The sequence below is a fragment of the Musa acuminata genome, chromosome BXJ2-10 (genome assembly GCF_036884655.1).
Source record: "Musa acuminata AAA Group cultivar baxijiao chromosome BXJ2-10, Cavendish_Baxijiao_AAA, whole genome shotgun sequence".
Classification (NCBI taxonomy): domain Eukaryota; kingdom Viridiplantae; phylum Streptophyta; class Magnoliopsida; order Zingiberales; family Musaceae; genus Musa; species Musa acuminata.
This window is the reverse complement of record NC_088347.1, coordinates 4544334-4571567: the sequence shown is the minus strand read 5'-3', so window position 1 is coordinate 4571567 and position 27234 is coordinate 4544334. Positions and strand designations below refer to the sequence as shown.

General features: G+C 36.7%; 1 protein-coding gene across 2 annotated transcripts; it reads left to right on the top strand.

Moving 5' to 3' along the window:
• Nucleotides 1-48: 48 nt before the first annotated feature.
• On the top strand, nt 49-23107 carry LOC135585275 (uncharacterized). 2 transcript variants are annotated; one of them, XM_065130619.1, is made up of 10 exons: nt 49-224; nt 594-797; nt 3027-3179; nt 3444-3596; nt 7881-8024; nt 16674-16778; nt 16864-17007; nt 19123-19220; nt 19549-19759; nt 22678-23107. In XM_065130619.1, exons 2-10 carry the CDS (start codon nt 788-790, stop codon nt 22761-22763), a joined length of 1104 nt encoding a protein of 367 aa, XP_064986691.1. In that variant the 5' UTR covers nt 49-224; nt 594-787; the 3' UTR covers nt 22764-23107. The 2 variants fall into 2 exon arrangements, with proteins under 2 accessions (XP_064986691.1, XP_064986692.1); XM_065130620.1 differs by lacking the exon at nt 7881-8024.
• Nucleotides 23108-27234: the final 4127 nt, after the last annotated feature.

Sequence of the window (27234 nt, the reverse complement as noted above, 5' to 3'; positions counted from 1 at the left end):
AGCAGGTTCGATATAAAAGGTCCGACAAAGGGCACAAAACGCGACCATCTCCCAGGCGCGCGACAACCAACGGCGAACCCTAGCGAAGCAAGCCCCGTTGCCTTTGGCGATATTCCTCGACGCGGTCATCGCCCGCGACATCCAGTCGTTTCTCCTTTTTATTCCCAAGCGATATCTGTTGCCGTCGTCGAGATCCAGCCGTCGCCACCAGCCGCATCCCTCTGGTACGTTCTTCTGTCCTCTTCCTCTACTCTTCTCACCATTACTACCATCCTCCTCTATTTCCTGCATAGCCGACCTCGTTTCCCAATTACCTCCCTCGCCTCCTCTCTCCCCTCACTGAACACTGCTGACTGCCTTCTCCCCTTAGCTTTCTAGGTCTACCTGACACAAAATTATGACATGGTCGTGCTTCACATGTCTAGAGCATTGCACAATGTGACGGCTTGAGTTGCGTGCACTTTATTTTCTTTCAGGCCTTTTCCTCTCCTGCTTCTCGGGCTTGCGAAAGCGACTCGTGTACTGATGCCTTAATGATATTTCGTTATATATTCCCGGAGCAGGATTGTGTAAATCGTACCTCTTTGATGCAGGTGAAGATTAAGTAGATCCGTATACTTGGCTGGAAAGACTCTTTTTTGCCCCTTTTTGATCCCAACATCCTGTGAGAAGCAGCGTTGGTGAAAGAAGATACATCAGTGATCATTAATACTTCATTTGTGGAATGGTTTTTCAGTTTCCGTGCTATCTTGTATAGTCATTATTCCACCGACTGAAGCTTTACAAGATGGGAAAAGGTCACAACTTTTTTCATATCTGTGTTAATTAGTTATTTTTGATATTGATACCTTATAATATGTCTTCCCAACTTCAGATATGATCAATCTCTATTTTCTGATCTCTCTTCGATGACTGTTTTGCAAATGATGCTGTGGTTGATTTTTAGTTGTTATTGTACTATACTTCCTTACTTGGAAATAACCCCAGTGGATTATCTATGTTCTCATCACCTCTTCGTCTCTGTGATGCAAAGTCACTTGATATGCAGACTTTGTAGTGCTGTATGTAATATAAATGGTGATTCAATGACATACATGTTTTCTTCCTGATTTAGAGATAAGAAAGAATTGAAGCAAAACATAACACAGTTGATTGGTTATTTTGAAAATAAATCGACAGAAAGGGGAGGCTTTAGTTATACAACTAAACCCAGTATTACTTCTGAATATATCTTGACCTGGGACTCTTGATATTACTTCTTTGTTATACGTAGAAGCATTATGAAACAAATTTATCATATTGTATATTCTGTTGGAGATTTATTATATGTAATTCTTTTTCTAGCTCTCATCTAAAACTTCAGAGGTTAAGAATTTACTAATGTTGATATGAGTTTATTTTATATTTTAAGTTAATCAAGGGATACATGATGGAGGAATTATTATTATAAATTATGTAATGACAATTGTATAGACAACTTAGCTTTACAGAAAAAATAGTTAAATACAAACCATATAATTGTCCTTAAAAAAGGGTAATTATGGTTAAATAAGATTTATCCAAAATGAAAATAGGTAAGAATACAGGAATTGATGATATCCCAATTGATGCTTGGTTAGGAGATTAAGGATTATTTAATTGGCTAATTTATTTAACGAAATTTTGAAAACAAAAGTATTTTCTTTTTGGCAAAAAACATTTTCTTGTCAATCTATGAGAACTAGAAATATTTGATGTTACTAAAATTATTTAGGAATTAAGATAATGAGCCATAGTATGAAATGAAGGCTAAGGTATGAGAGAAGTATTTTAGCTTATCAATCTGATTGTGCCAGTATGACCAATAGGATATTTATTTATTGAAACAATTAATGGGAAATTACAGAGAAAAGAAAAAAAGACTTGTATTAAATTATTTTCATTTAAGCTATTTTCTTTGTTTTTCTAAATTGCATCTAGCTTCACTCTGGCATGTGCTTTCTTGTGCCTCTCCCTTGGACATTTATGAGATGCTACCTCAAGTACACTTTTCTCCTTTGTCAAATGTCAACCCTGATGCATGCAACATTTTATAATGTAAAAGAGAATAAAGAATGAGAGGAAAAAACAAACAAACAATCTGCTTTTTTTGGATTAGATGATGCATATAAGATCCTTTACCCATTAAACAAACAAAATGAAAAATTTACACATGGTTAAAGGCCTATAAGAAGGTCAAACCCACATGGTATGTTTCATAAAATGGGGTTGATTACAATGTCAACACTGTATGTATTTGGTTGGCATAGGTTGCAAAACCACTATCCAAAATTTTCAATTCCAGGTATTGGACCCATGTTGGTCCATGGTTGGACCAGTATGGGTTCGGTCTCTGTTGGCATACTGATATATGGTATACCAGCACATACTGCGGTACCAAGAAGGGGGGATGGTGGATTTTCTTGTTGTGGCTGGGGGAGTCGGAGGAGGCGTAGAGGAGGAGAAATACCAGGAGGTCCAGTGGTGGTGGGAAGCGGGCGGTGCTTGATGGCAGGCAGGAAATGGGCGGCACTTAGTGGCAGGGAGGAAGCTACTGGCGCTTGATGGCAGGCTGGCAGGTCTGCGTCGTGGGTGTACGGGCTGCTTGCTTGCGTCTGCTCATATACCCTAAGTTGACAGGTTTATAAAAACAAATAAGCCCAGTTGGACTGCTGGAAAGGGTCACTCTGTGTCCTGGTCCAGGAGCTGACCAGTATCTGTTGCTCAGTACATAATGTTCCACCCGGTATGTTGGACAGTGCCACTAGCCACATTCCATAATCGTTGATGCTGCTGGATGTTATTCTTCTGTTTGTTGAACTTTAATGAACTGCATAAAATGTAATTTAAAGATTGTAGGATAAAATAATTATTTAATGATTGTGCTCTTTTAGCACCAAGAAGTCACAAGAATTAGTGCATTTGGAACCATAGATCCATTAAAGCATTTGTGGAATTTGGATAAATATTCTGAATGCAATTAATGTTCTTTTTTTTTCTTTTGACAGATAAGAAGGTTGGAAAAGCAGCACAGGGTACCACAAAGTCTTTGCCTAAGCTAACAAAGCAGAAGCTAAAGTTAGAAGAAGACCCAGATTCTGGTAATCAAACTGCCGGAGGAGCTTCTACTGAAGCTGAAAACAACTTGAGAATTTTAAAAGGTATAAATTGATATAAACCTTGTGCATGTCTTGATCTACTTTTGTATTGTATGACTATGGTAGTACCTGATGGAATTAGTTTGTAACCGTGCTCTCTTAGCAGGAAGAAGTCATCTGAATTAGTTTGTAGTACCTGATGGCTGTGCTCTCTTATCAGCAAGAAGTCATCTGAATTAGTGCATTTGGAACAATAAATCTATTGAGGCATTTATGGAATTTGGATAAATATTCTTAATATATAATGTTCTTTCTTTGTCTTGATAGGTAAGAAAGTTTGGAAAGCAGCAAAGGGTACCTCAAAGCTTTTGGTTAAGCTTAGAAAGAAGAAGCTTAAGTTAGAAGAAGACCCAAGTTTTGACGATCAAACTGTTGAAGGAGCGTCTACTGAAGCCAAAAATAACTTGAGAATTTTGAAAGGTATGAATTTATATATATGTACACCTTATGAATGTCTTGGAGCTACTTTTGTATTGTATGAATCACGGATTCGAATCTCGAATCATATCGCCTAGTATGGGCGGTACATACTGGTCTGCCAGCTGATAGGCACGCGGATCGTCCGCTACCGGACGGTATCAGCTAGCGGATAGGATGAGGAGCACGACGACGAGGAAGACGAGACTGCGGCGCTCGTTAGACGGAGAAGGCATGACGGAGGAGAGAGTTGGATGTGGCGGGATACGACGAAGCGCTTCATCGGGCGGAACATGGTACGGCGAGGGTCCTTGCTTCGTTGGGCGAAACACTGTAGGGTGTGGGTCCTCGTTCCGTCGGGCAAAACGTGGTAGGGGGCGGAGGGATCGTGGTCGCTGTGGTCGGGGAGGTCGCGATCGATAGCGAAGGAAGGGATCCTGGCCCAGGTAGGACTGTTGCTTCCCCTTCTTGCTCTCGCCATCATCTTGGTCTTTTTCCTCACAGTCGCTGAGGGCGACAGCTGCGGGGGAGCAGGAGATGAGCTTGCCCTGGGCTGGATCCCCGTCGAATCCGACCATTGTGGGAGCATTGCGGAGTGCCTCGCGGGGGATGAGTTCAAGTTGGGGATGGAGACGACCTGTCGTATCCTCGCTTGCTCCGCCATCACCCCCTTTCCGTCTCTCGAGATGGAAAGGGGGTGATGGAACGGAAAGGGGGTGATGGCTTTTTCTTCTTTGAAGAAGAAACCATCCTCGCCCGCATACGAGGCTTCTTCTTAAAAGAAGGGTGTACCGCTCGGTACGCCTTGGCATATCGCTCGATACGTTGTACCATACTATACGGAGCAAAGCTCGGTACACTGGTACGGTACGAAATTAAAAACTTTGGTATGAATATTGCAGTACCCGATGGGATTAGTTTCTAATCAACTATACATCTCATGATACTATTATATTCCAATATGATTATTATTTTGGTGTATTTGCTTTGTCTGCTAATCTTGGGTTATTGATGCTAGCTGATTGAAAAAATGTTGTTGATGGGTTTTTGGTATAGTGCTATTACCATATGATGTACCATCTTTTACACGATGAATACATGTTGTTGACATAATGAAGAGTTAGCTTTAAAATAATTAAGAAGTTATGCAGACCCAAACACTCAAAGAATCAAATCTTGAACATGTGTAACTAAAAATCAGAAGACATAATTCTAAAAGAAAAAAGCAACTACAATTCTCTAAGTTCTTTTTTCTCTTTTGGCGCTACTCAGATTTTATAAAGCAATGATTTAAAAAGCGTTAGGCGCTCGCTCGAGCAAAGCGAAGCGCTAAAATATAAAATATAATTAATAAATATAATTATTTAAATAGAAATATGATATTAAATTAAAAAAAACTTATAGAATCACAATATTACATTAACAAAAATATCAAAATTCAAAACAATAACAATAATTTCAAATAAATAAAAATTAGCAGTATTAAAATCAAAATAATATATTATTAATCAAATAAATGAAAAATATTGTTACTAGCAATGTCTTCAATTTCGAATAATATCGCCCGTTACGGTCGGTACATATTGGTCCGTCAACAGATCGGTACACGGATCGCTCATTACCGGGCGATATATATATATATATACCGCCGGATAACGGTATATATATATATTATATATATATAAATATAATATATATATATAATATAATATAACGTTGCCATTCCCTTCTCTCACGCGGGGCGACATCGCCTTTTTCGACGACGTCGCCAAGGTGACGCAACGTCGCCTTTTATAATATATATATATATATATATATATATATATATATATTATATAGCGTCGCCTTTTTCGGTGACGCGATGTCACCTTTTATAAAAATATTTATATATAAATTTTTTTATATATAAATATATATTTATATATAAGTATTTATATATAAATTATAAATATATATAAGATTTTTTTTACTTATATATATATATATATACATACATACATACTTATATAGGCGACATCATCGAATTTTTATTTTATATATATATATATATATATACTCTTATATCGAATGGTATATCGCTCGGTATATAGTATCGTACCGTACCGAGCAAATGTCGAAACTCTGGTACGATACGATATTTCAATCCTTGGTTACTAGTATATAGTTAACAGTGTACTGTTAATATACTGTTAACAGTATACTATCAAGTCGATGTGAGAAGAGGGAGTAAGAGTAATAGTAGCGGCAGTGGCAATGGGAGTGGGAGCGACGATAGTGGCGAGCAGCGATAGTAGCGACAAGCAACGGTAGTGGCAGCGGTAGCAGCGAGCAACGACAGCGGTAGCGGTCGCGGGGGCGCAGTGTAAGAGTAAGACTGAGGCTGCTTACTGAGAGAAGCAGCAATGGTAGTAGTGATAGCAAGAGCGGGAGCAGCGAGCTGCGATAGTGGCAGCGGTAGCAGCGACAACAACGACAAGCAACGGCAGCGAAGAGAGGCAGCAACAACGGAGAAAGGCATCGACAACAGAGAGGAAATGTCAGCGACAGAATCGCGTGCAGGGTTAGGGTTGGGGAAGTCGTGAGAGGGATGCTGGGAGGTTGATATCGATGTTTAGTTGGTTCGATTGAACCAACTAAAGCATCAGAGACCAAACCAGACGTAAAACACTGGTTCGATTGCCTGGTTTAACCTGGCGCACGCCCGGCTCCTGGGCTCGGGTGAGCGCCCAGGCGGCGCATCTTTGAAGTGAGGCGCCTGGACATGAAGCGAGGCGCTCTTGCCTCGCCTGAGTGCCTATTGAAATTGCTGTTATAAAGTATTGATGCACTCAAAAGAGATGTTTAAATAATGACAAACATCCATCACTTGGTGCTTGTTTTATTGCTTTTACAAAGGGTTAACATACTTGTTGAAACAATTTGAAAAGTTGGTTTTGTTGTATGTTCCAAACTGTTTTTTAAGTTAGTCCTCCATAAACAAGTGGGTATGGATCACTCCAAGACTGATGCAAAAATTAAGAGAATAATGAGAGCAAAAAGAGCAATAAATCTAGAATTGTAATCTTTAATAAATGTATTCAGTTGATTGATTCTAAGAGAGATGAAAACAAAAGGATATGTGACTATATTTTCTTTTAATCTTGTCAGTTGTCACACTTGCAGAAGAAATAAAGGACAGAAGCTTTTGGCCTTTGCTTGCAGATGTCTCTTTTGTTGCTGGCTTATCTGTTGAACTTCTTGTAGTGGAAGCCTAAGGAACCATGATCTATTAGAATTTGTAATGAAAACCTGTTTCTGGTAAAATATAGTTTGTCATATAACAGGTGCTAGGTTATTTGTAGTCTGATTATCGGGTCTAATTGATTGTTATTTTTAATTAAAATTGCTTTTATGAAGAGCAATTGAGTGTGCATTTACTGTAGCTTATTTCTTCATAGCCAACTCCTATGACATGTACATAACTATAGCTAGGAGGTCTTGTGGGAGAAAACTTTATTTTTATGGAAATTTGAACACCTTTTTAAATTCCATCAAAAGAGTGACCTTTAACATGCCAAATAGTTCCTAATAGCTAAACAACCTATTTAACCTATATCATAGGATACTTATACACCATATCCTCAAAAGCAGGAAACGTACTTTCTAAAGTAGCTACTAAATAATGATGAAAAAGATCCAAATTAATAAGAAAGTGAAAAAATCTAAACCTATTACTATTAGGACCTAGAGAAGACTCAATTATCTCTCTCCTAGGCCCTAGCTTGATTATAGGTGGGTTGAGTGGGTTTTCGACACTTTGCAACAAATTTACTTGATCTAGACATGAACTGTAGCATCCAGTCTAGCAAGCTTCAACATGTGGTCATAGTTTTGAATATTGATAGGGCTGATACTTTTTCAATACCAATGGTTAGTGGTCTGATGAAGTATAAGTATTGACATGTATAGCTCGATATTGATACATTTCTGTTCCTTTATATTTAGCTATTATTTTCTTTAATGGTAATGAGCAATATGAGTCTGTATCCTATCCAATGTACTGGTACCAAATGATCACCGAAACCCATATTGGAGCAACAATTAAATCTTTGCATGTGGTTAAGTTAATTTTTATGGTTTTATGATTAAAGGTCATTTTATTGAACCCAAAGCATTGATATAGTTTTTTCTTGATTGAACTCAGAGCACTGTTATATTTTATTCAGCATATTTTCTATGATTCTAATCTCAAACTGATGATATATTATTACTGATGCAATTATTTTATGCATACTTTTATGGTTTTAGAACATAAGAAAAATAAAGCAAAACCAATGGAGAAGAAAGGCAAATTGTCAAAAACGAAAAAAGGAGGGGAAGATAACAAAAGTTTTACTAGCAATGGCGGTCAACATCTAAACAAGGATGACCATGTTTTTGATCTAATAAATTGTGAGTAACTAGATTTGCATGCCTAACTCTGTTCTTTCCATGTTTTTTAGTTTCATATACCACTCAGTGTTATCATCTTCATATACCACTAAGTGTTATCATATTCTTCCTGCAAGTTGTTTTCTTCCTGTAAGTTGTTGAACTTGTAGCTTTATGAATTGAGTGGTTCATGTAGCACTTTACAATCATCTAATCCCAAATTTATTTGCAAATTATGGAGAAGCACATGTGAGTTTTTCTGTGCTTTTGAGTTTCATATACCCCTATGTATTATCATATCCTTTGCTAATGAACTATGTTCATCCTGTAAGTAGTTTTAACTTCTAGCGTATGAAATATATGGTTTGTGTTGTACTTTACAGTTTACAATCAACTAGCCCCAAATTTAGTTGCACAGTATGGAAAAGCTCATAGTAATTTCCTGGATCAAGTGGAAGTGAAAAAACAATAACAGAATGATCCAGAAAAACATATTCGTTTAAGGAGCAAGTAATATATCAAGTATATTCGATGGAGAATGATCTAGGTTTATAAAGGATTTTAGAAGAGTTTATTCTATGCAAAGAGATCAGTAAAAAGTAATTAATTAGCTGACGTAGAAATTCTAAGAGTTGTGTTAAAAAATGAATAGTCTTTTGGTCACCTTGGAACTCTACTTTTTGTATTAAGTGCACTCTTAAATTAAGTGTACTCTTTTTCTTCTCAGCTATACTAAATTGTTTTAAAGCTATTAAGATCTTCTAGAAATCAAGTTGGGTTTTTAAAAGCATACAAATTCTTTAGGAGATTACTTTTGAGAATCATTGTCTTCATTGATTGTACTTAGGCTCCTAAACCCTATAAATAATGAGTTTGTCAATGGATGAAACACTTCAGATTTAATTGAAAAGAATTGCATCTTATCTTTTCAGTCTCTTACTCTCCTCTCTAATCTTGTTCCTCTTTCTCTCGCTTTCTCTCTACTTCTCTTTCTGTTCTACATCAATATTACACTATGAATATTAGTGAATGTGTAAAGTCATCTAAATTAACCAACAAGAAAGCTAAATTTTCTTAATCTCCATCACCAGGTCCTCTAACCTAGGGAAATATTAGAATAGCTACAAAGGTCTTTTGCAGACAAAAGCTTTTGATGATCAACAGAAGTAATGGCAGTTTTTTTCTCCTTTTTCTCTTTTTTTATATTTGTGCTAGTGGGAGAGATATTCTACTTAAGCCAACTTGCTATTGACCACTTCCTCTAGACCTTTTTCTTATGTCGAAGGGAATTATGGGGATGTGTCAAGGTTGTATAAACTTGAAACTGTCGTCATAATGTAATGGAGAACCATCTAGCTTTATAAAGGGTTTCGAAAAAAATTATTCTAGGCAAAAATATCAACAGAGACATCAATTAGTTGGTCTAGAAATTCTGAGATTGTGTTGAAAATAAAGTCTTTTGGCCTTTTTAGGTGCTAGCCTAGGGACTCCTTTTGTAATAATCGCACTCTTTTACTATTTAGGTATCCTAGAAGTCACATCTCAGATATCTAAAAGGTATATAAGTTCTCTAGGATATTACTTTTGGGAATCATTGCCTTCATTGATTATACCAAGGCTCCTAAACCCTTATAAATAGTGGAGCTTGTCAATGGATGAAGCATTTCAGATTTGAATGAAAATAATTGCATCTTCTGTCTTCTAGTCTCTTACTCTTTCTTATCTCACATTTATCTTTCGTTTCTTTCCCTCTCTCTCTCTCTACTTCCCTACTCTATTCTACACTAGTTTGGTATCAGAGTGTATCAAGAAACCTACCTTGTACCTTGATATCAGTTTGGTATCATTCACGGATCCTTACACTCCCAATATTAATCACTTGTGTGCGGAGTTGGACTTTGGAGTGATTGCCCTTACGAAATTGGTGGACCACTTAGCTCTCGGTGCCTATTAATTTTTGAAAACTTCTTGGTATTTTTGTCAGAAAGAAAAACCATAATTTCATTAGATCATGGTTCTTATCAATTCTCCCCTTGTTTTCTCCTCTTTTTTTTTTCTATTCATCACCCTCTCTCTCTCCTTTAACTATAACTATAGTACCATTAAGATTTAAAACCTTGAAAGTTGTCCAAAAAAGAAAGGTGAGAGAATTACTTGAATCATTGCATTTCTATCTTGTACATTGCAACAGTTAACAACCGCATTACCAAAAGGCAATTTATAAATAACATTAGAATCATGACTACACGAGGTGACAACCAAAACAATCTTGATGAATCCCAAAACCAACAGAGTGAGGTAGACACTGTTAGGACCAAACTAGTAGATCCAGTTATGTGACTAGATGACCCAAGTCCTATGAGCTCTCCAAAACCTTGAAAAACAACCCATAAATGAAGAGATTGATGAGTTGGTAAGGCAACAAGTTCATTCTCTACAATCCATAACTTCAAATAAAGGAATTTTATCTACTCAAGCCCCACTTCGAACAAATCGTAGGTCTACCTATAAGGCACCTTTTCACAGTCATGCTTCAACAATTCCTAATTGACTAAGCTTTTGCCCTTAATGATGAATTCCTAGAACCCACTAGAAATCCACAATCTTGAGTAATGGGCCAACGAGTTCGGTGTGTTGATAATCTGGGGAGAATGGCTATAAGAGTCAAAGTGGATGTGCCAAACTTTGATGGTAGGTTTGACCTAAATGTATTTGTTATCTAGTTAGATAGTATAGAGGATTACTTTGAGTGGTATGGAATGATTGATATTAAATGTATACGTTTTGTAAAAATAAAATTGGTAGGGTCTACTAGGAAATATTAGCAACATATTCAATATAGTCTTGAATACCGTCGAGAGCTTCCCATCACTTAATGGGAAGTCATGAAACAAAAGGAAAAAAATTGCCAACCTACTTTCGAAGTCAATTGATTTAATAATTGTTAAACCTTAAACAGTTGAATTCTAGTGTGATAGAGTGTTTGGCCCAATTTAAGGAACTTTTGCTTAGGTATGAAATATAAGACGACCAAATCATCACTGTTTGAAGATTTGTTAATGGGTTGAGGTTTAACATCCAATGGGAAGTCTTCCTTAGTTTCCTCGACACCATGAAGGAAGCTTCCTAATTAGCCCTCGAGATTGAGAAGTACCTTAAACTCTATTCAAGTCGTCGAGCATCTTCTCAATCTCTCGATAATAGAACTATTTCTCAATCCACCCCAAAGTAGTGGCTCTGTAAGCCAAAAATCCCTACTACTAACAATAGTTCTGACCCAACCATGAATCGTCCAACTCGTTTAATCATTGATTCTCAAACTAGTTCATTTTCAATCCAATGTCATTATTGCTATAATAAAGATCACATTGTCTCTTGTTGTCCTCAACGTAACCTTACATTAAAACAAGAACCACAGAATCAAATCAAGGAAGTAGACCAAGTACTTGAACTCGAAGCCTACTCAGGTGACGAAAATGAACTAGAAATTGAAGATGCCTATGTCAATGTTTTCTGCATTATTCTCTTTATTGCTAGTGATTCCAATGAATGGAAAAGGACAAGTATCTTCCATACTTCTATTCGAAGCGGGGAGAGAACTTGCAAGTTGGTTATAGATGGGGGTAGAACTATGGAAGTAGTTTTAAAATCAGCTACCAAGAGACTGTACCTTAAGGTAGAGTCACATCCGACCTCATTCTAAGTAGCGTAGGTTGATAAAACCACTCTACCCGTGATCGAGAGATGCTTGGTTCCAATCAAAATAGACGATTACCAGGATGAAATTTATTATGATGTCCTACCAATGGACATTGTCCATATTCTTTTAGGTTGGCCTTGGTTGTATGACCTTGATGTTACCAATCATGGAAGAGAAAACACCTATGCGTTTTGATACAAAGGTAAAAACATCATTCTGTAACCAGTAAAACCGTTAGAAAAGGACAAATCAGGAACTCCTAAGTCTCTTCCACAAGCCCCAACCACCAAGGTAATCCACTAACTTGATCCTAAATCTTTTGAAGTAGCGAGCCTAGACAACAAATTTTTTGTGACCATTAGTGCTAAAGAAATTCCTAGCCCTTGCACTATTCATGACCTAAATTCTAAGGTTAAATCCTTGTTAGATGAATTTTTTGATGTCATACTCTCGGAATTACTTAGTGGACTGCCACCCTTATGGGAAATCTAACATGCCATTGACTTTGTCTTAGTATTGCAGCTTCCGAATCTCCCACATTATAGGATGAATCCTAAGGAGGGAGTCGAGATAAACCAAGGTCTTCAATTTCGAATAATACTGTTCGATACAAGCGGTATATACCGGTCCGTCAGCAGACCGATACACGGATCGCCCATTATCGAGCGGTATATATATATATATATATATATATATATATATATATATATATATATATATATATATATATATATAAGGTGATGTTGCCTTTCCCTTCTCCCACACGGGGAGACTTTGCCTTTTATAAAAAAATTATATATAAAAAAATCTTATATATATAAATATATATATTTATAGATAAATATTTATATATAAATATATGTATAAAAGATTTTTTTTACTTTTATATAACTATCAACACATCCTACAAAACTCATCTTTCTTAGGGGTTAACAAGGTAGGAACATCGCAAAGACTGAGGCTATGTCGTACAAATACTTTAGCCAAAAGTTCTTCAACTTACTTGTTTATCTCAAGGATTGAAATATCGTACTGTATCGGAGTTTCGACATTCGCTCGGTACGGTATGGTACTGTATACAGTTCGGTATATCGTTCGATATATATATATATATATATATATATATATAATAATAATAATAATAATAATAATAATAATAATAATAATAATAATAATAATAATAATAATAATAATTCGGTGACGTCGCCTCTCTTTTCTCCCCAAGCTGGGCGACGTCGCCTCGGCAACGTTGCCTATTGAGCGATCAACAAAATAACAATCAACTATCGCTTCCCATTTCCTTGACTTGAGGATGTGCTAGACCTTCTTGCAGGATCTAGTTGGTTTTTAAAACTTGATCTAAGCAAATATTACCAGATTTGTATCAGACTTGGTGATGAATGAAAAACAATATTTAAAACTCAAGATGGCCTATACAAATGACTTGCCATACCCTTTGGTTTATCCAATGCCCCAAGCATTTTCATACGCTTCATGAACCAAGTTTTACAACCCTACATAGGCAAATTTATTGTAGTGACGTAGTCTACTTTGACGACATCTTGATCTTTAGTAAGGCTAAAGAGAATCATTTAGAACATCTTCAAAGGGTTCTTACTACCCTTCGAGTTGCTAAGCTATATGTCAATCTGAAAAAGTATTCGTTCATGCAAACCGATGTCCTATTCCTAGTCTTCATCATTTTTTCCCAAGGTATTGCCACTGATCCCTTAAAGATCCATGTCATTTTAGAGTGGCCTGAGCTTAAAACTATTTCTAAGGTTTGAAGTTTCTATATATTAGTATCTTTTTATAGGAGATTCATTAGAGGGTTTAGCTCTATCATGACACTTATCACTCATTGATTGCCTAAAGAAGGTTGAGTTTTCTTGGACCCATCCACTGCCAAAGCCTTTGCTGACATCAAAACAAGAATTACCACTGCTCCTGTTCTTAGGCACCCTGACTTTAGTAAACCCTGTAAGGTCACTTATGATGCCTTTGGTATAGGCATAAGAGGAATTCTAAGTCGAGGGTCAACCTATCACCTTTTTAATTGAGAAACTTATTCTACCTATGATAAAGGACTCTATGCGATTGTGCAATGTCTTAAGTATTAGTGCTTTTACCTTCTGTCGCAAGAATTTGTCTTGTTGTCGAACCACTGGGCCCTAAGGACTTAAATGCTCAAAAGAAGTTAGATGCCCGACATGCCAAGTGGGATGAGTTTCTCAACGAATACTTTTTTGTAATTAAACATTGTTTTAACACTCAAAACAAGGCTGTTGATGCCTTAGTCAAATTTCTACAATCCTATCTACTATGAGTGTCAAGGTTACAGGATTCGAGCGATTAAAAGAAGAGTATACCCAATGTCCAAACTTTAGTCACATCTATCAATAAGAACTAGATGGAAACCATCGTGAACATATGAACTTCATTCTTAGGGGTGGTTAACTTTTTCGATCCACTAGTTGTGTGTTCCCCGATCCTCCCTTCAAGACTTTCTTACTTGGGAAATGCACACAGGTGGATTAGCAGGTCACCTAAGCCGAGACAAAACCATTGTATTAGTCAAGAATAGATTTTACTGACGTTCCTTATAGTGAAATATTGCTCGAGTAGTGTCATAGTGTCACACTTGTCAAATTGCAAAAACTCACAAGCATATTATTGGCCTATACACTCTATTACCCATTTCACACTCCTTATGACAAGATGTGAGTTTTGATTTTGTCCTTGGGCTTTCCAAAATAGCCTATGGCTATAACTCGATCCTAGTTGTTGTTGATCGATTTTTAAAAATGACCTACTTTATCTCATGTAACAAGACCAATGATGTCTCGTATATTGCTAAATTGTTTTTTCGAGAAGTGATTAAATGATATGGTTTACCCTCAAATATGGTGTTTGATAAAGATGTGAAATTTGTTAGCTACTTTTGGAAAACTTTGTGGAAACTGTTTGGCACAACATTGAAGTACTCTTTAGCCGTTCACCTCTATATAGATGGTCAAACTAAGGTTGTTAACCGTTCCTTAGGAAATCTTTTTAGATGTCTAGTTGGGTAGAAATTGGGAAACTGAGACTTAGCCTTATCCATAACAGAGCTTGCATACAATAACTTAGTCCATCGCTCCATTAGAAGAAGCACATTTGAAGTTGTCCTCGGCTATACTCCTTGCACACCTATTGACCTTGCACTCCTTCCGCTTGATTATCGTACCTTAGTACCAACCCACTCTTTCGCTCAACATATTCATGATTTGTATGCTGAGATTTGGTGTAAAATTATCATAAGTAATGAAAGGTACAAACTTGTTGCTAAAAACTCATTCAAGAAGTTGCATATCATAGAAGTCGAGAGTTTTAAGTTGGTGATTATGTCTTGGTTCACATTCACCTTGAGAGATTCCCTAAAAACTCATTCAAGAAGTTGCATGCCTAAGCCATTAGTTCTTTCCCCATTTTCTAAATATTGGGATCTAATTTATATATGCTCGATTTGCTTTTCGACTTAAATATTAGTCCAGTTTTTAATGTGGAGGATTTAACTTTTGAGCCTCCTCTCTGTCTCTATCGGTGTTCCCGCAATCGACAATCCTCGTAAAACACCAATTCTCCCATAACACAGTGATGGCGTAGAGGCCATTCTTGATGATCGCCTTATTAAAACACCAATTCTCCCATGCCACTAGCATCACTCAATACTTCTTTTGTCAAGTGGTGTAATTGTCCAACTTCTGATGCCACTTGGATTATTTTTGAGGAACTTTGTGACTTTGCATTAGACTTATTGGATCAATATCTTGCAAGTCACTCTCAAGGCTCGAGTTCTTTTCCATCGGGAGAGAATGATGGAGAACAATTTGTTTATACAAAGAATTTTAGAAAAGTTTATTCTAGGGAAAGAAATCAACAAAAAGTCATCAATTAGTTAGTCCAGACTCCAGAAATTCTAAGAGTTGTGTTGAAAATTGAAAAGGCTTTTGGTTTTTCTAAGTGCTAACTAATCTAGGGACTCATTTTGTACTAAGTGCACTCATTTACTATTTAGATATTCTAGAAGTCACATTTGGGATTTTTAAAGACATACAAGTTCCTTAGGGGGTTACTCTTGAGAATTATTGTCTCCATTGATTATACCAATGCTCCTAAACCCCTATAAATAGTGGAGCTTGTCAATGGACGAAGCACTTTAGATTTGAATGAAAAGAATTACATCTCCTCTCTTATCTCACACTTCTCTTTCTTTCTCTTCCCCTCGCTTTCTCTCTACTTCCCTACTCTATTCTACATCATAATATTTTTTCATGTCATGATGTGCTAGAACCCAATGCCTGGATTTAAAATGTAAATAAATAAATCGGAAGAGAAGAGGAGGTGGTGGTGGTCACAGTGGAGGCAAAGGAGTTCTGGGAGGTTTGGTAGCAATAGGTGGCAGTGCAAGTCATGACTTTGTGTGCATGCACTAAAACCCAAAGCCTGGATTTAAAAAGTAAATAAATAAAATGGCTTGGACCACCTTAATGGGGGCAGTCCACATCCCTATTCATGCTCGGAACGGTGCGTACCTTGAACTTGAGTGTGTTTTCTCTATTTTGAGTTTTGCTCGATATGTATATATACCGTAGTAGTGGGAAAGTCTTGGATGATGGTGATGTTGGCTCAAATCTTTAGTATTTTGCAACAAATTTGAACTTATGAGTTATGATTATTAGCTTTGGATTTAATGATGTCATGTACTATTTTCTTATACATAATGCTCTTATGTGTATCTCTTTTGTTTCTTCTTTTTGACTTACAATTTTAGCTCTTATTATTTCTGCCAACTTTTGCCTTCAAAGAATAACTGTTAATATGGATGAATATATATGAACTTATATTTTTGGAGTTCCTTTACTGTATTTCATCTGCAACTGTATTGCTTTCATTATGCTGATTTACTTATATTGGATCTACTTCTATAGCTGGCCAGACAGCAGAAAATGGCTCTGTAGAAGTTAAAGAACATAGTGAAACTGTTGGTTCTTCTGGTGTTGAGGAAGCTTGTATTGGAAAAAGAATTAAAACCAGTGAGATTCTATATTTGTTTTTTTAAATACTTACACACAGTTGCTGAATGATTATGGTCTTAATTTATTATGTTTGTTTTAACAGAGAAGCTAAAGAGGGTTGGAAAGAGCAAAAGGAGTGATCATGTATCAGAAAAAAAAGTCAAATTGGAAAAACTTGCTGAAGTGGATTCTGAAAAGGTCGATGAGATTTCATCAGTGGATGAAGATTGTACCAGAGGAATGAAAAGTATGTTGCTTTTCATCTTTGGCTTTGATCATATTCTGATATATAATTTCTCTGTCATATATATGCTTTCCGCTAATTTCTTATACAAAAGAGATCATGTTTATCCTATGAGAAATTAGATTATGAAAGTTCTTCAAAATTGTTGGATGTTTTTCTTATACAAGTACCCAGTTGTTGAAGCTTACACTGTATGACCTAATCAGGATGCCATATGATGAAGGTGGTCTAGTGTACAAGGCTCTACCAATGCGGGGTCTAGGGATGGTTATATTCATTATCTTTGCAAGTAGAGAGGCTGTGACTTAGGACCCAGTCACCCTAGTATGCCTGTGCATGTGTTTGGTTGCTGCCCTCAGCCTCCTGGCTGTGATGCCAACAAGGAGGTTTTTCTCGTTAGAAGGTTGATTGAAGGCCAGATAGCATAAATGCATAATAGCTCATACATCAATTCGTTTCTAATGCAAAACATATGGCATAAATTTGCCAACTTGATTTTGTCATAGCATCTTTTATGCTTTTCTCTGAACTTCATTGCAGGAGGTAACTTGATTCTACTCATCCATATTGCCTGGTCATGCAAACTTGAGCATGGGTTTCGTGAATCCATCCATGCATATGGATGACACAACTCTGGATTATTACTGTAACTTAGGGTTGACTTGATGAGTGCCATTATGTAAATGTATTTGCTACAGTAGAAAGCAAAACTTAATCAGTTCTCATGGTCTGAAGCTATGATGACAGGTTTATTTATTACTGAAATCGAAGGTCCCGATTGATTATTTAGATAATTTAGGCTTGCTAGATTAGCTTGGTGCATAGATCCCATTAATTAAGAAACCTATTGAGATTTTTAGCTATCACACATTTATCTTTTTCATCATTGAGTTTGTAACACCCAATTACTCCCACATTGGAAGTGGGCTGTTGAGTGCTAATAAGGGTCTATGAGTGCTAATCATCAACTTCAACTTAAGCATTTGGGCCATTGGTTTGGCCTCAACAAAGTTGATAGGCTAGTTATCCCATCAGGTCAAGTTGTGATATTTGATATCAGAGAAGGGCTACCCGTGGATAGAGTTAGAGGACTCATCACGACAGTGGAGTCACCACTGGGTTATGTCTCACATGCATCATGCTAGAGTTTGATTTGAGCTATGTTAGGCCTTGACGAGGACATCAAGCCCTTAAGTAGGGGAGTTTGTAACACCCTGATCAGTCTCACATTGAAAGTGGGTTAATACTAAGATTGACTTATAAGGCTATGATGAGTGTACTACCATCAACTTTAGCCTAAGCATTTTGACTACTGGTTTGGGCTCAATGAAGTTGATAGGTTAGTTATCCTATCAAGTTGGGATATTTTGCCAAAACAGGAAGCTAATAGAAGAGTTAGCTAATTGCTTGTGTTTTTACACTAATATTAGTTAAAGTACTTTGTTAGTGATATGCAGGTTCATTTGGAAGACCTAAGTCACCAATGACATACCTAATCTTACTTTAGGTCTGCTGTGGTCATGCTTTATGTGCACTCATTCATTTTTGGATAAGGCAGTTTTATGTACTTGCTATCATGCATACAGATCATAGCAATTTAGCCTATGGGTGTTTTGGCTATTATGAATATACCTTCTTCACTAGGAATATATAGTCAGATTGGAATAGCAAGTTTAGGTTAATTAATTGCTAGTGTTTTTTTCTATAACATTAGTTGAAGAACTAATAGAAATATGCTGGTTCACTTTGGAAGAAAAGCTAAGTCATCAATTGCAAGTCTATAGTGCACCTTATGACTTTGGTGGTCATGCTTTATGTGTGAACCAAGATTTTCTTAGATAAGGGATTAAGTACTTACGATCATCATGTCCTGTCTTTGCTGAATTCATGTGAGTCCTACTGGATTCTGATTCAATTTAATGTTCTGGACTGATGGTACAAGTTTCCTTTGTAGTTATACTTTTTTCATTCGATTATTGCATTATCTTTCCAAAGTTTGCAGCTGCATTTACTGAACTCCACCACATACATTTTTTTCCATTTTCAAGTATACTATTTTATTGTAATAACAAGTAGGCCTTTCTGTGGACTGTTGATAATTTGAATTCTGCTTTTCAGAGTGGCTTATTAATTATAAAGAGAGTAGACAAGGCTTGAAGATACTGCAACAAAGAATTGACGAGTTCATAACTGCATATGAAGCACAACAGGAGCAGGTGCATATCATGAACTGCTTCAATATACATTGCATTTCTCTTGGAACATCATGGAACTAAATCTGCCATGTAAGCGGCATATGCTTGATACCTGATGACATCCTCGCCAGGCTCAAAGCCTTAGCATACTCTGCATTTTTTTCATTGTTGATTAACAAAATTGGAAAAAAACATTTTGTGTTTTTTTTATATCAAATAAAGCATTTTATTTTGCTTCAGTTACTGACATGCATGTTTACTCATCCTCGATTGCTTGATTTAATTGTAAATATAGTCACTCTGGAAATATATCCACTCCATCTTATAGTTCTGGAACTGGTATATCCAGGAAAGGAGAGAAAGAGAAGCAATTGCTGCAGAAGGAGGATGGACAGTTGTGGTGCACCATAAAGGCAGGAAGAAGACAACTGATTCCGAGAGTGGGATAACTGTGGGTTCTGTTGCTCAAGCTGCTGTCCTTGATAACATGGCTAGAAAGAAAAACAAAGAAGTTGCTCTAGATTTTTACAGATTTAAAAAACAGGAAGCACAGAGAAGTGGTGAGTTTGCCTTTTCCATTATACATGTTTGGACTAAAACCAACTATTTATTACCTACTATGTTTGTAATAATAAACCAAAGAAGTACAATAATGATTTTATATGTTATCTTTGAAGATGCGATATAAAAATGCATTTGTTAAACTAAGGCATCAGAGTTATTCTTCTATTGATTGTTTCATTTTAAACTTCATTTTTCTTTTTTAATTTTCTAACAGCATTTTATCTAATTAAGAAACCTTTCTTGACAATTCAGTCTCTTAATTTGGTAATGAAACTAGTTTCGTCGATTTTGGTGTCTGATCTTCGTTGATATGAAGTTTGGTTGTGATTACTTTTGACTCTGTATTAAATTCTGCATGTGTTACCAAAACTAGTATTCTTTTTAGATATCCCCTTACACTGATGGCAAAACAATATTCAAGGTTTTGACCTCTGAACAGCAAATATTTTTTGAATCTTGCTAATTGAGAGGTTGATGCCAATTGAGTGGTTGAAAAAAACTAATGTAACAAAAGATATCTATTTTTGTAACTACGTTAACCATGTTACACTATGCTACTCTTTCATGAGGAGGCTATACAAAGATTTGGTTATGAATCCCAAAGTTCCTCAGTAACTATAGTCCTGTTGATGCAGATATGCATGCAGGTTGCTTTTGATTATGCTATGGTAATTATGTAATGATAATGGTTAGTTGATCCAAGGAATCAAATTTTGGTTGTACCTACTGATACAATTTGGTATTTACTGATCTGACCAATGTGCGAGAGTAGACCATATAGGTTGTTACCAGTTGTTATTAATTTTTTCAGTGATACTGGTTCATATACTGTCCGATATTCTATTACTGTACTGGTCCAACCGATTATGAGATTGGTTTAGGTCTGAGATTAAATTGTTGGCTGATCTTTTGCATGTTCAACCAGCACCAACAAAAAGCCTTCAGATCCAAATTCTTGGTGGTGGCTACATGTATCCTTTCTATTCAGTAGTAATAAGGAATCATATCGACAGAGGAATTCTAGGCAGGTTGTGTTTTGTTGAAAATCTATTTATTTTATGTCTAGATTAGCAGGATTGGCGTACAGTTGAAATTAATATATCATTTTTTACCAGTATCCAGTTTTCAGACAAATGTGCAGTTAATAATTTGATCCTTGGACTATTTGTAAATCACCATGCCCTTCAATGGCCATATTGGATGGTCAAACAAAATTTTTATGCCATGAACTATGAGCCATATCATGAACTATGAGCCATATCATTTTTATGCCATTAATATGAGGTCCCTACATGATACATGCTTAATGGATGTCTGACTGCTCATAACCAGTGGGTCATTGATCATGTGAAATTCAGAGTTCATTTTTGTTGGAATCAGGGTTTTTAATGGTATACCTTTGGATTTATAAGTCACCAAGTGATTCTGATATCTCCTGGTGCAAAACATGTTTATACAAGTCATTAAGCTCGAGTGGTAAATTACTACACTTGCCATTGCCTGTCATTTATTGCTGGTGTTTTTGGCTATTTTCAAACTTTAAAGATTTGAGTTGCTACAAAGGTTGGAGTTACTGTATGTTTTAGTTGTGCTTATTTTTGTTGGATGTCTGGATTTAAAGTCTTATTTAGTATTTGAATGAGCTGTACACCTTATCCATTGCATTCCTTTTTACCTTTTCTTTCACTGAACTCCAATAATCCATCAACCTGTCTGTATTCATTATTACCTTTTCTCACTGAACTCCAATAATTCATCTAATCAGATATTAGAAAAGTTAGTTTTTTGGAGAGATTTAAAAAAAAAAAATACTTTTTATACTTTCTTCTATTTCAATAATGTAGATTGGCAAACAAGTCATCTGAATGGAACAGGCTGAAACTTGTTCTGGACTGTTTTTTTTTTTTTCACCCTTTTGCTGCAGTTTATCTGTCCCCCAGATGATTTATTCTTGCATTTTTCCATCCTCTACATATCTATGTCTATTGTTTGACCTAATATAGATGTGGCTTCACCAGAAAATGTTAGTGGTGAACAAGTGAATTGGGTAGCTTTTAAATACCCAATTCACTTATGTTATTGACAAATGTCATAGATCATTTTTGAGATTTGTTTGTGATGTGCGTTTCTTGTATAATACCAATGTAATTGGGTAGTGTTTTACTAAGTGTAGATGTGACTTCACCAGATGTGGTGAGTTCGTGTGAAATCAGAAACTTAAATTTGTTGCTTGGATTATGATGTAGAATAACAGTAAGAACACTTGGAAGTTGCTGGGATGCTTCGTGATAAGCATATATAGAGGATGGAAACTTTATCACAGGGATAGGTAGTTGGAAGACTGAAGAATGCTTGCCGCAAGGAGGGGCCTTTCGAAGTGTGACCGAGAGGAACAAGAAGCAAGAAACCTGTGTCTAAGTTCTAATAATTTCTGATAAGAGTTTAGAAGCATTTTCACTTTTACCCATAAGGCCTGTCTATTCTGTATTGAAATTGCCATTAGGTTTGTCCTTGTGGTATTTCTTTTCTAGTATTCTTTTTATTTCTATCACCAATTCACACTCCTTTAAGGTGTTCGTTATAACAATGGTCACCATTGCTAGATTATATATAAAACATGATAAGTGGTTTAATTTATTTGGTTTGTACCAGTGATTTTCGTTATATGGTATTTTTTTTTAAATCTCTACCCCCAGTTTGCTCTTTATTAAAGATGTTCTTAATTGCCATGGTAACCAATTTCTAGATTTAATTAAAACATCAGAATGATCTTAATCTTGATGCTAAAATCCACTCCATTGGAGCTAGTTGATCATCTTGTGTATACTCAGGACAAAGTTGGTTCCAGTATTTTGTACCTTGGGATCGTGCTTTCTAATTAAGCATCCTGTCATTTTTTTTTTTTTTTTTGCAGAGGTCATGATGTTGCAGAGCAAATTTGAGCAAGACAAAAAGCGTATACAACAGCTGCGAGCTGCAAGGAAGTTTCGGCCTTATTGAAGATGATTGTGATTCTGGGAGATGTACCATCTTTTTGAAGAAAGATCCATATTATATTATCAGAAGCCTGTGATTACGAAGCAAATTGCTGCAGAAGCCGATGGATAATGAAGGCAGCAAGTTCTGTGCGGTCATGCATGTAACAGCTGATGTTTGGAATTTTGTTTCACCACTACCATTGGTTACAAGAGGATGCACACTTGGAGAATAATGTCACTGTTACGCTGCTATTCTAATGTGCTTCTCACATATTTGCGACTTCGCAGTCACTTGTATCGCTGGAAACTATTCTATGATTGGGTGGGCATGAGCAAGGTTCAAAGGCTTTGAGCATTGCATTTTCAGTTTCTTTCATGTTACCCCATATTTCTTAGGGATTCCAAGCTAGCATTGGATTACTCAATGCAGAAAGTTCTCTCGTGGGCCCATGGGACACATTCATCGTGGATTTCATGAGCAAAATATTACTGAGTGCAATCGGATTGGTTGAGGGGTCATGTATGGATTTGATGGGATTTCGTCTCTTCCTGCTACTTCATCATTGTCCAACGAGACCTTTTGGATGATTTGGTCTGGCACAATCTTGTTATTCATCGTCATCGTCAATGATGATTTGGTTGCCTTCAGAGCAAACTCCTCTCTTGCCCAGTGCGCACCTATCGAAAAACACGGTGTGTGCAGGGATTTTGACGTATCAAATATCTTACTACTTTCAACGTAGCCTGGTGGACAAGGCAGGGCTAGCAGCAAAGCTATATCTCATAGCCGGGTATGATGGTCCTAAACAATTCGGTGATCAATATCATCCTCATTTATTCTTTCTTGAGTTCTAATGTTTCTAACCAAACCCTTCGTAACTTGAACCAAAATCTAGAGAATTTTTCTGGAATAACTCTCCAAATTCTAGGTGTTTCAGCCTTGGGGGAATTATTACTGCACACAAGAGGGTAGGGGGCATAAGAATACGAGATATCCAGGTTACTAAGCATTCCATCTATATTGGAAGAGTCATACCCCTATTTAATAGAGGAGATTCTTTATGAGCTAAGGTCCTAGTTGCAAATCATAGTCCTCTTGAACTTTGGAACATATATAACAAGCCTAGTGCTTCCCATGAGTGGAAGAGACTTAGCTCATCCCTAGGCTCATGTAGGGACAACTTTCACTGTCAGTAATAAAAAAAAAAGAAAAAAAAAAAGAAAAAAAAAAAAGAGACATGGCTAAAAGAAAGGGGAGCTCAGCCTCTCTAAAAACTTCCTACGTTAGATGTCTAGTTGTACTTTCCTTGTGACACTTAAGGTTAGCTAGAAATGATCTTATTTTTGCAACTGCTAGGTCAATAGTGTATTAACAAGGTTATCGATTAATTTTTTCTTAGAAATAATGAATTTGGGATGAGTTTCATTTAGATTGTGATAACTCATTTGAAACAGTTTCTACGTAGACAAAAGTAGTTGGTGGTTATGAGATACACGAGAATGTGACTGTTGGAATTAAATTTGTCAAGGTATCATAAAGAGGTTCATTGCATCATGAGAAGAAATGGATTAAATGCTTATAGATGGACAAATGAAATTGACTATTGAATCTTGAAAGTATTTATGAGAAAAAGTGATTCATTTTAAATATAATTAATGTAATGTATTTATGGGGATAATATAACCCCCATAATGTTTGGGTCATGAAATACAGATTTTTTAAAATTAAAAAGAGTTTTGAGTGAAAAATAAAATATTTTACCTTGTCCTATTCTTCTTTTGTGTATACCCTTATTTCTTTTCCTATCTAGTTCAACATGACTTCACCAATATAAGCGGAGCGGAGGGAGAAGTTTTAATTGCAATCCTACAGGAAGCGCAGCACAGCGGACTGGCCCAAGTAACAATAAAATCAGATCGCTTAAATCTCCTAAATATGCTATCTAGATCTTACCCAGTGACGAAGCCCATGCCATCTAAGGTTGATGGCTCAAGTTACTAGCTGCTGGTTTTAACTCAATTCAATTTTCATGTGCTCCTTATCATTGTACATAAGCTGATGATGAACCTTGGCTGCAATAGGGAGGAGGAGGAGGCTGTTTCGTGGGATGTTTCTATCGGCTACAGTCCTCCAAATTGAAAGTTTCCTTGTATGAAAAAATAATTAATGAGTGATGAGTGAATCGGCTCGAGCTACATGCATAAGAACACATTAGTGGTCTGGATCTCATCTCTGTCATCTTTGTATAATATGGATTTGGGTTTGTTATTGTCATTTTAAGCCTTTGGGTTTAGTGACACAAAAAAGAAAATACATCACGCGTTTGAATCCTGTCTGATTTATTGATGGAGTATTTATGCTCCTTTTTGACTGACTTCCATCATCTTGCAAGTATGGATTTGGTTCTTGTGTTGGCTTAAGCTTTTGGAGTTTGTTATAATCCAGTCAAATTCTTATCGAAGCAGTACAGTAAATTATGGCCTCGGGACATTCTTTCTTTGTATCCAATTCATCCATGTATGTGTAAAGTATATTAGTCTTTTCACTTATTATTTCATCTTGCACTTGATCTAGATTCAGTTTGTAGTGAAGTATAGATTTGGGTTTTTAATGTTAGCTTAAATTATTGGGTGTATGTAGCGACAACACAAGCAAAATCTGATCATTATCGATCAGTCTTTCTGAGTTCATCACTACAAACCGAACCTGTTCAAAGTCCTTTGTAACAGTCAGCAGCTGGAATGTAAGATGAAGAACCTCAGCATGCAATTGCAAAGAGACGATGGGATTCGACTATTTGCAAATTGAGAAGGCAAATTCTTATTAATGGCTCGAATATTCATAATCCGATCCTGTCATATATCTATCCGCTTAAGCATGTAAATAACAGCGGTTCGATATTTGTAAATATCATTCATTTTAAATTTTTTGTGATTATTTATGGATGGTATAGACCAATATAGTGTCTAATATACAATTAGTATCATTGTAGTACGATAGATTATCGATAGTTAAGAATTATGTGACACTATCTAATTGGATAAGATATATTATATATATGAATGAATTATGATGATAATTATCAGTCAATTACAAGGAAGTTCAATTATGATAGAATTTCTTAAGAGATATCTTGATGGGAGGAACTCTCATAATTATTTATCCTAGACTCTATGCTCTCATCTATAAAGACACGAGACCATGAGACATGGGTGCTGTTAGAATCATGATCGATATTAAGAGGGGGGGGGGGGGGGGGTGAATTAATGCTTATGAAAAATTACATTAATTCGAAAATATCGTTCGATAAAGCAAGTAGTAAGCAAGTAAATCAGTTTGCAATATAAGAATAAAACGTAGAACATAAATGCAAACCGAGTACACCACATTTATAGTAGTTCGGTCATCGTAACCTATGTCCACTCCTGATTCCTTTCACTCGATGTTACCAACTTCCACTATCGATCTTCTTTCCAATGGACGAAGATCAACTACCCTTACACTCTATCTCCTTTTCACAGGTTTAGGAGAGAACCTTTACACCCTTCTTTTGTAAGTGTTCCCTTACACACCTCCTTTAGGACTATCACTTAGCTCTTGAAGGAGGGACTCTACACTTAAAAGAGTTTATAACCTTGGAATCACAAAGTTTTTGCTCTATTTTCGTGTGTATTATAAGCAGGAATTTGTGGGATATTTATAGATCATAAAGAGCTTCAAAACTTGGAGTCAAAAATCAAATCCCTAGGTTTTCGGGGTACTGGGTGGTACCACCGCTAGTACTGGGCGGTACCATTGCTAGTACTAGGCGGTACCACTGCCAACTCTGATGGTACTACCACCTGACACCCTAACACTATACAGTACCATCGCCCAGTTTAGTAGTTGTTGAATCTCGGATTTTGATGATGACGTCAATTGTCATTTGTTATCTAATCCATATGTTGAGATAAGTGTGCAGGATTAACTACGATGAAAGTAAGATATACAGCATGAGTTGCGCCGGAGTCAAGACTATGATCACGTTGGGAGTTTGAGAGCTCGACGGAAGTCCGGACGGTCATCGGAGGTTCTGCGGGAACAAATCTAAGAAGTCCAGGAGTTTGCCAAAAGAAGCTTGTCGGAACTCACCAAGTGGATCGTCGCAAGTCCAGGAGTTTGCCGAAAGTCCGTCGGAGCATCACCGGAGGTTCGTCGGAAGTTCGCCGAAAGAAGCGATTGACGCACCGGAAGCAAGCTGTAGTAAATGTCTTAAGAAATTCGTAGTCAGCACGATGATTAAGTTAGAAATAGGAGGTGATCCCATTAACTTAATCTTGGGGCAATTGGGCCCTTGACAGACCCAAATTGGGCCGAATGGATCAACCCATTCGGACCCATATTTCTTGGCTAGAGGTGGCATCGCCTGGGTCAGTGGTGGCACCGCCCAGGGCTCAGTCTCCGAGCTCTGGCTGGGCGGTGCAACCGCCTCTGACAGAGGTGCAACCCCTGA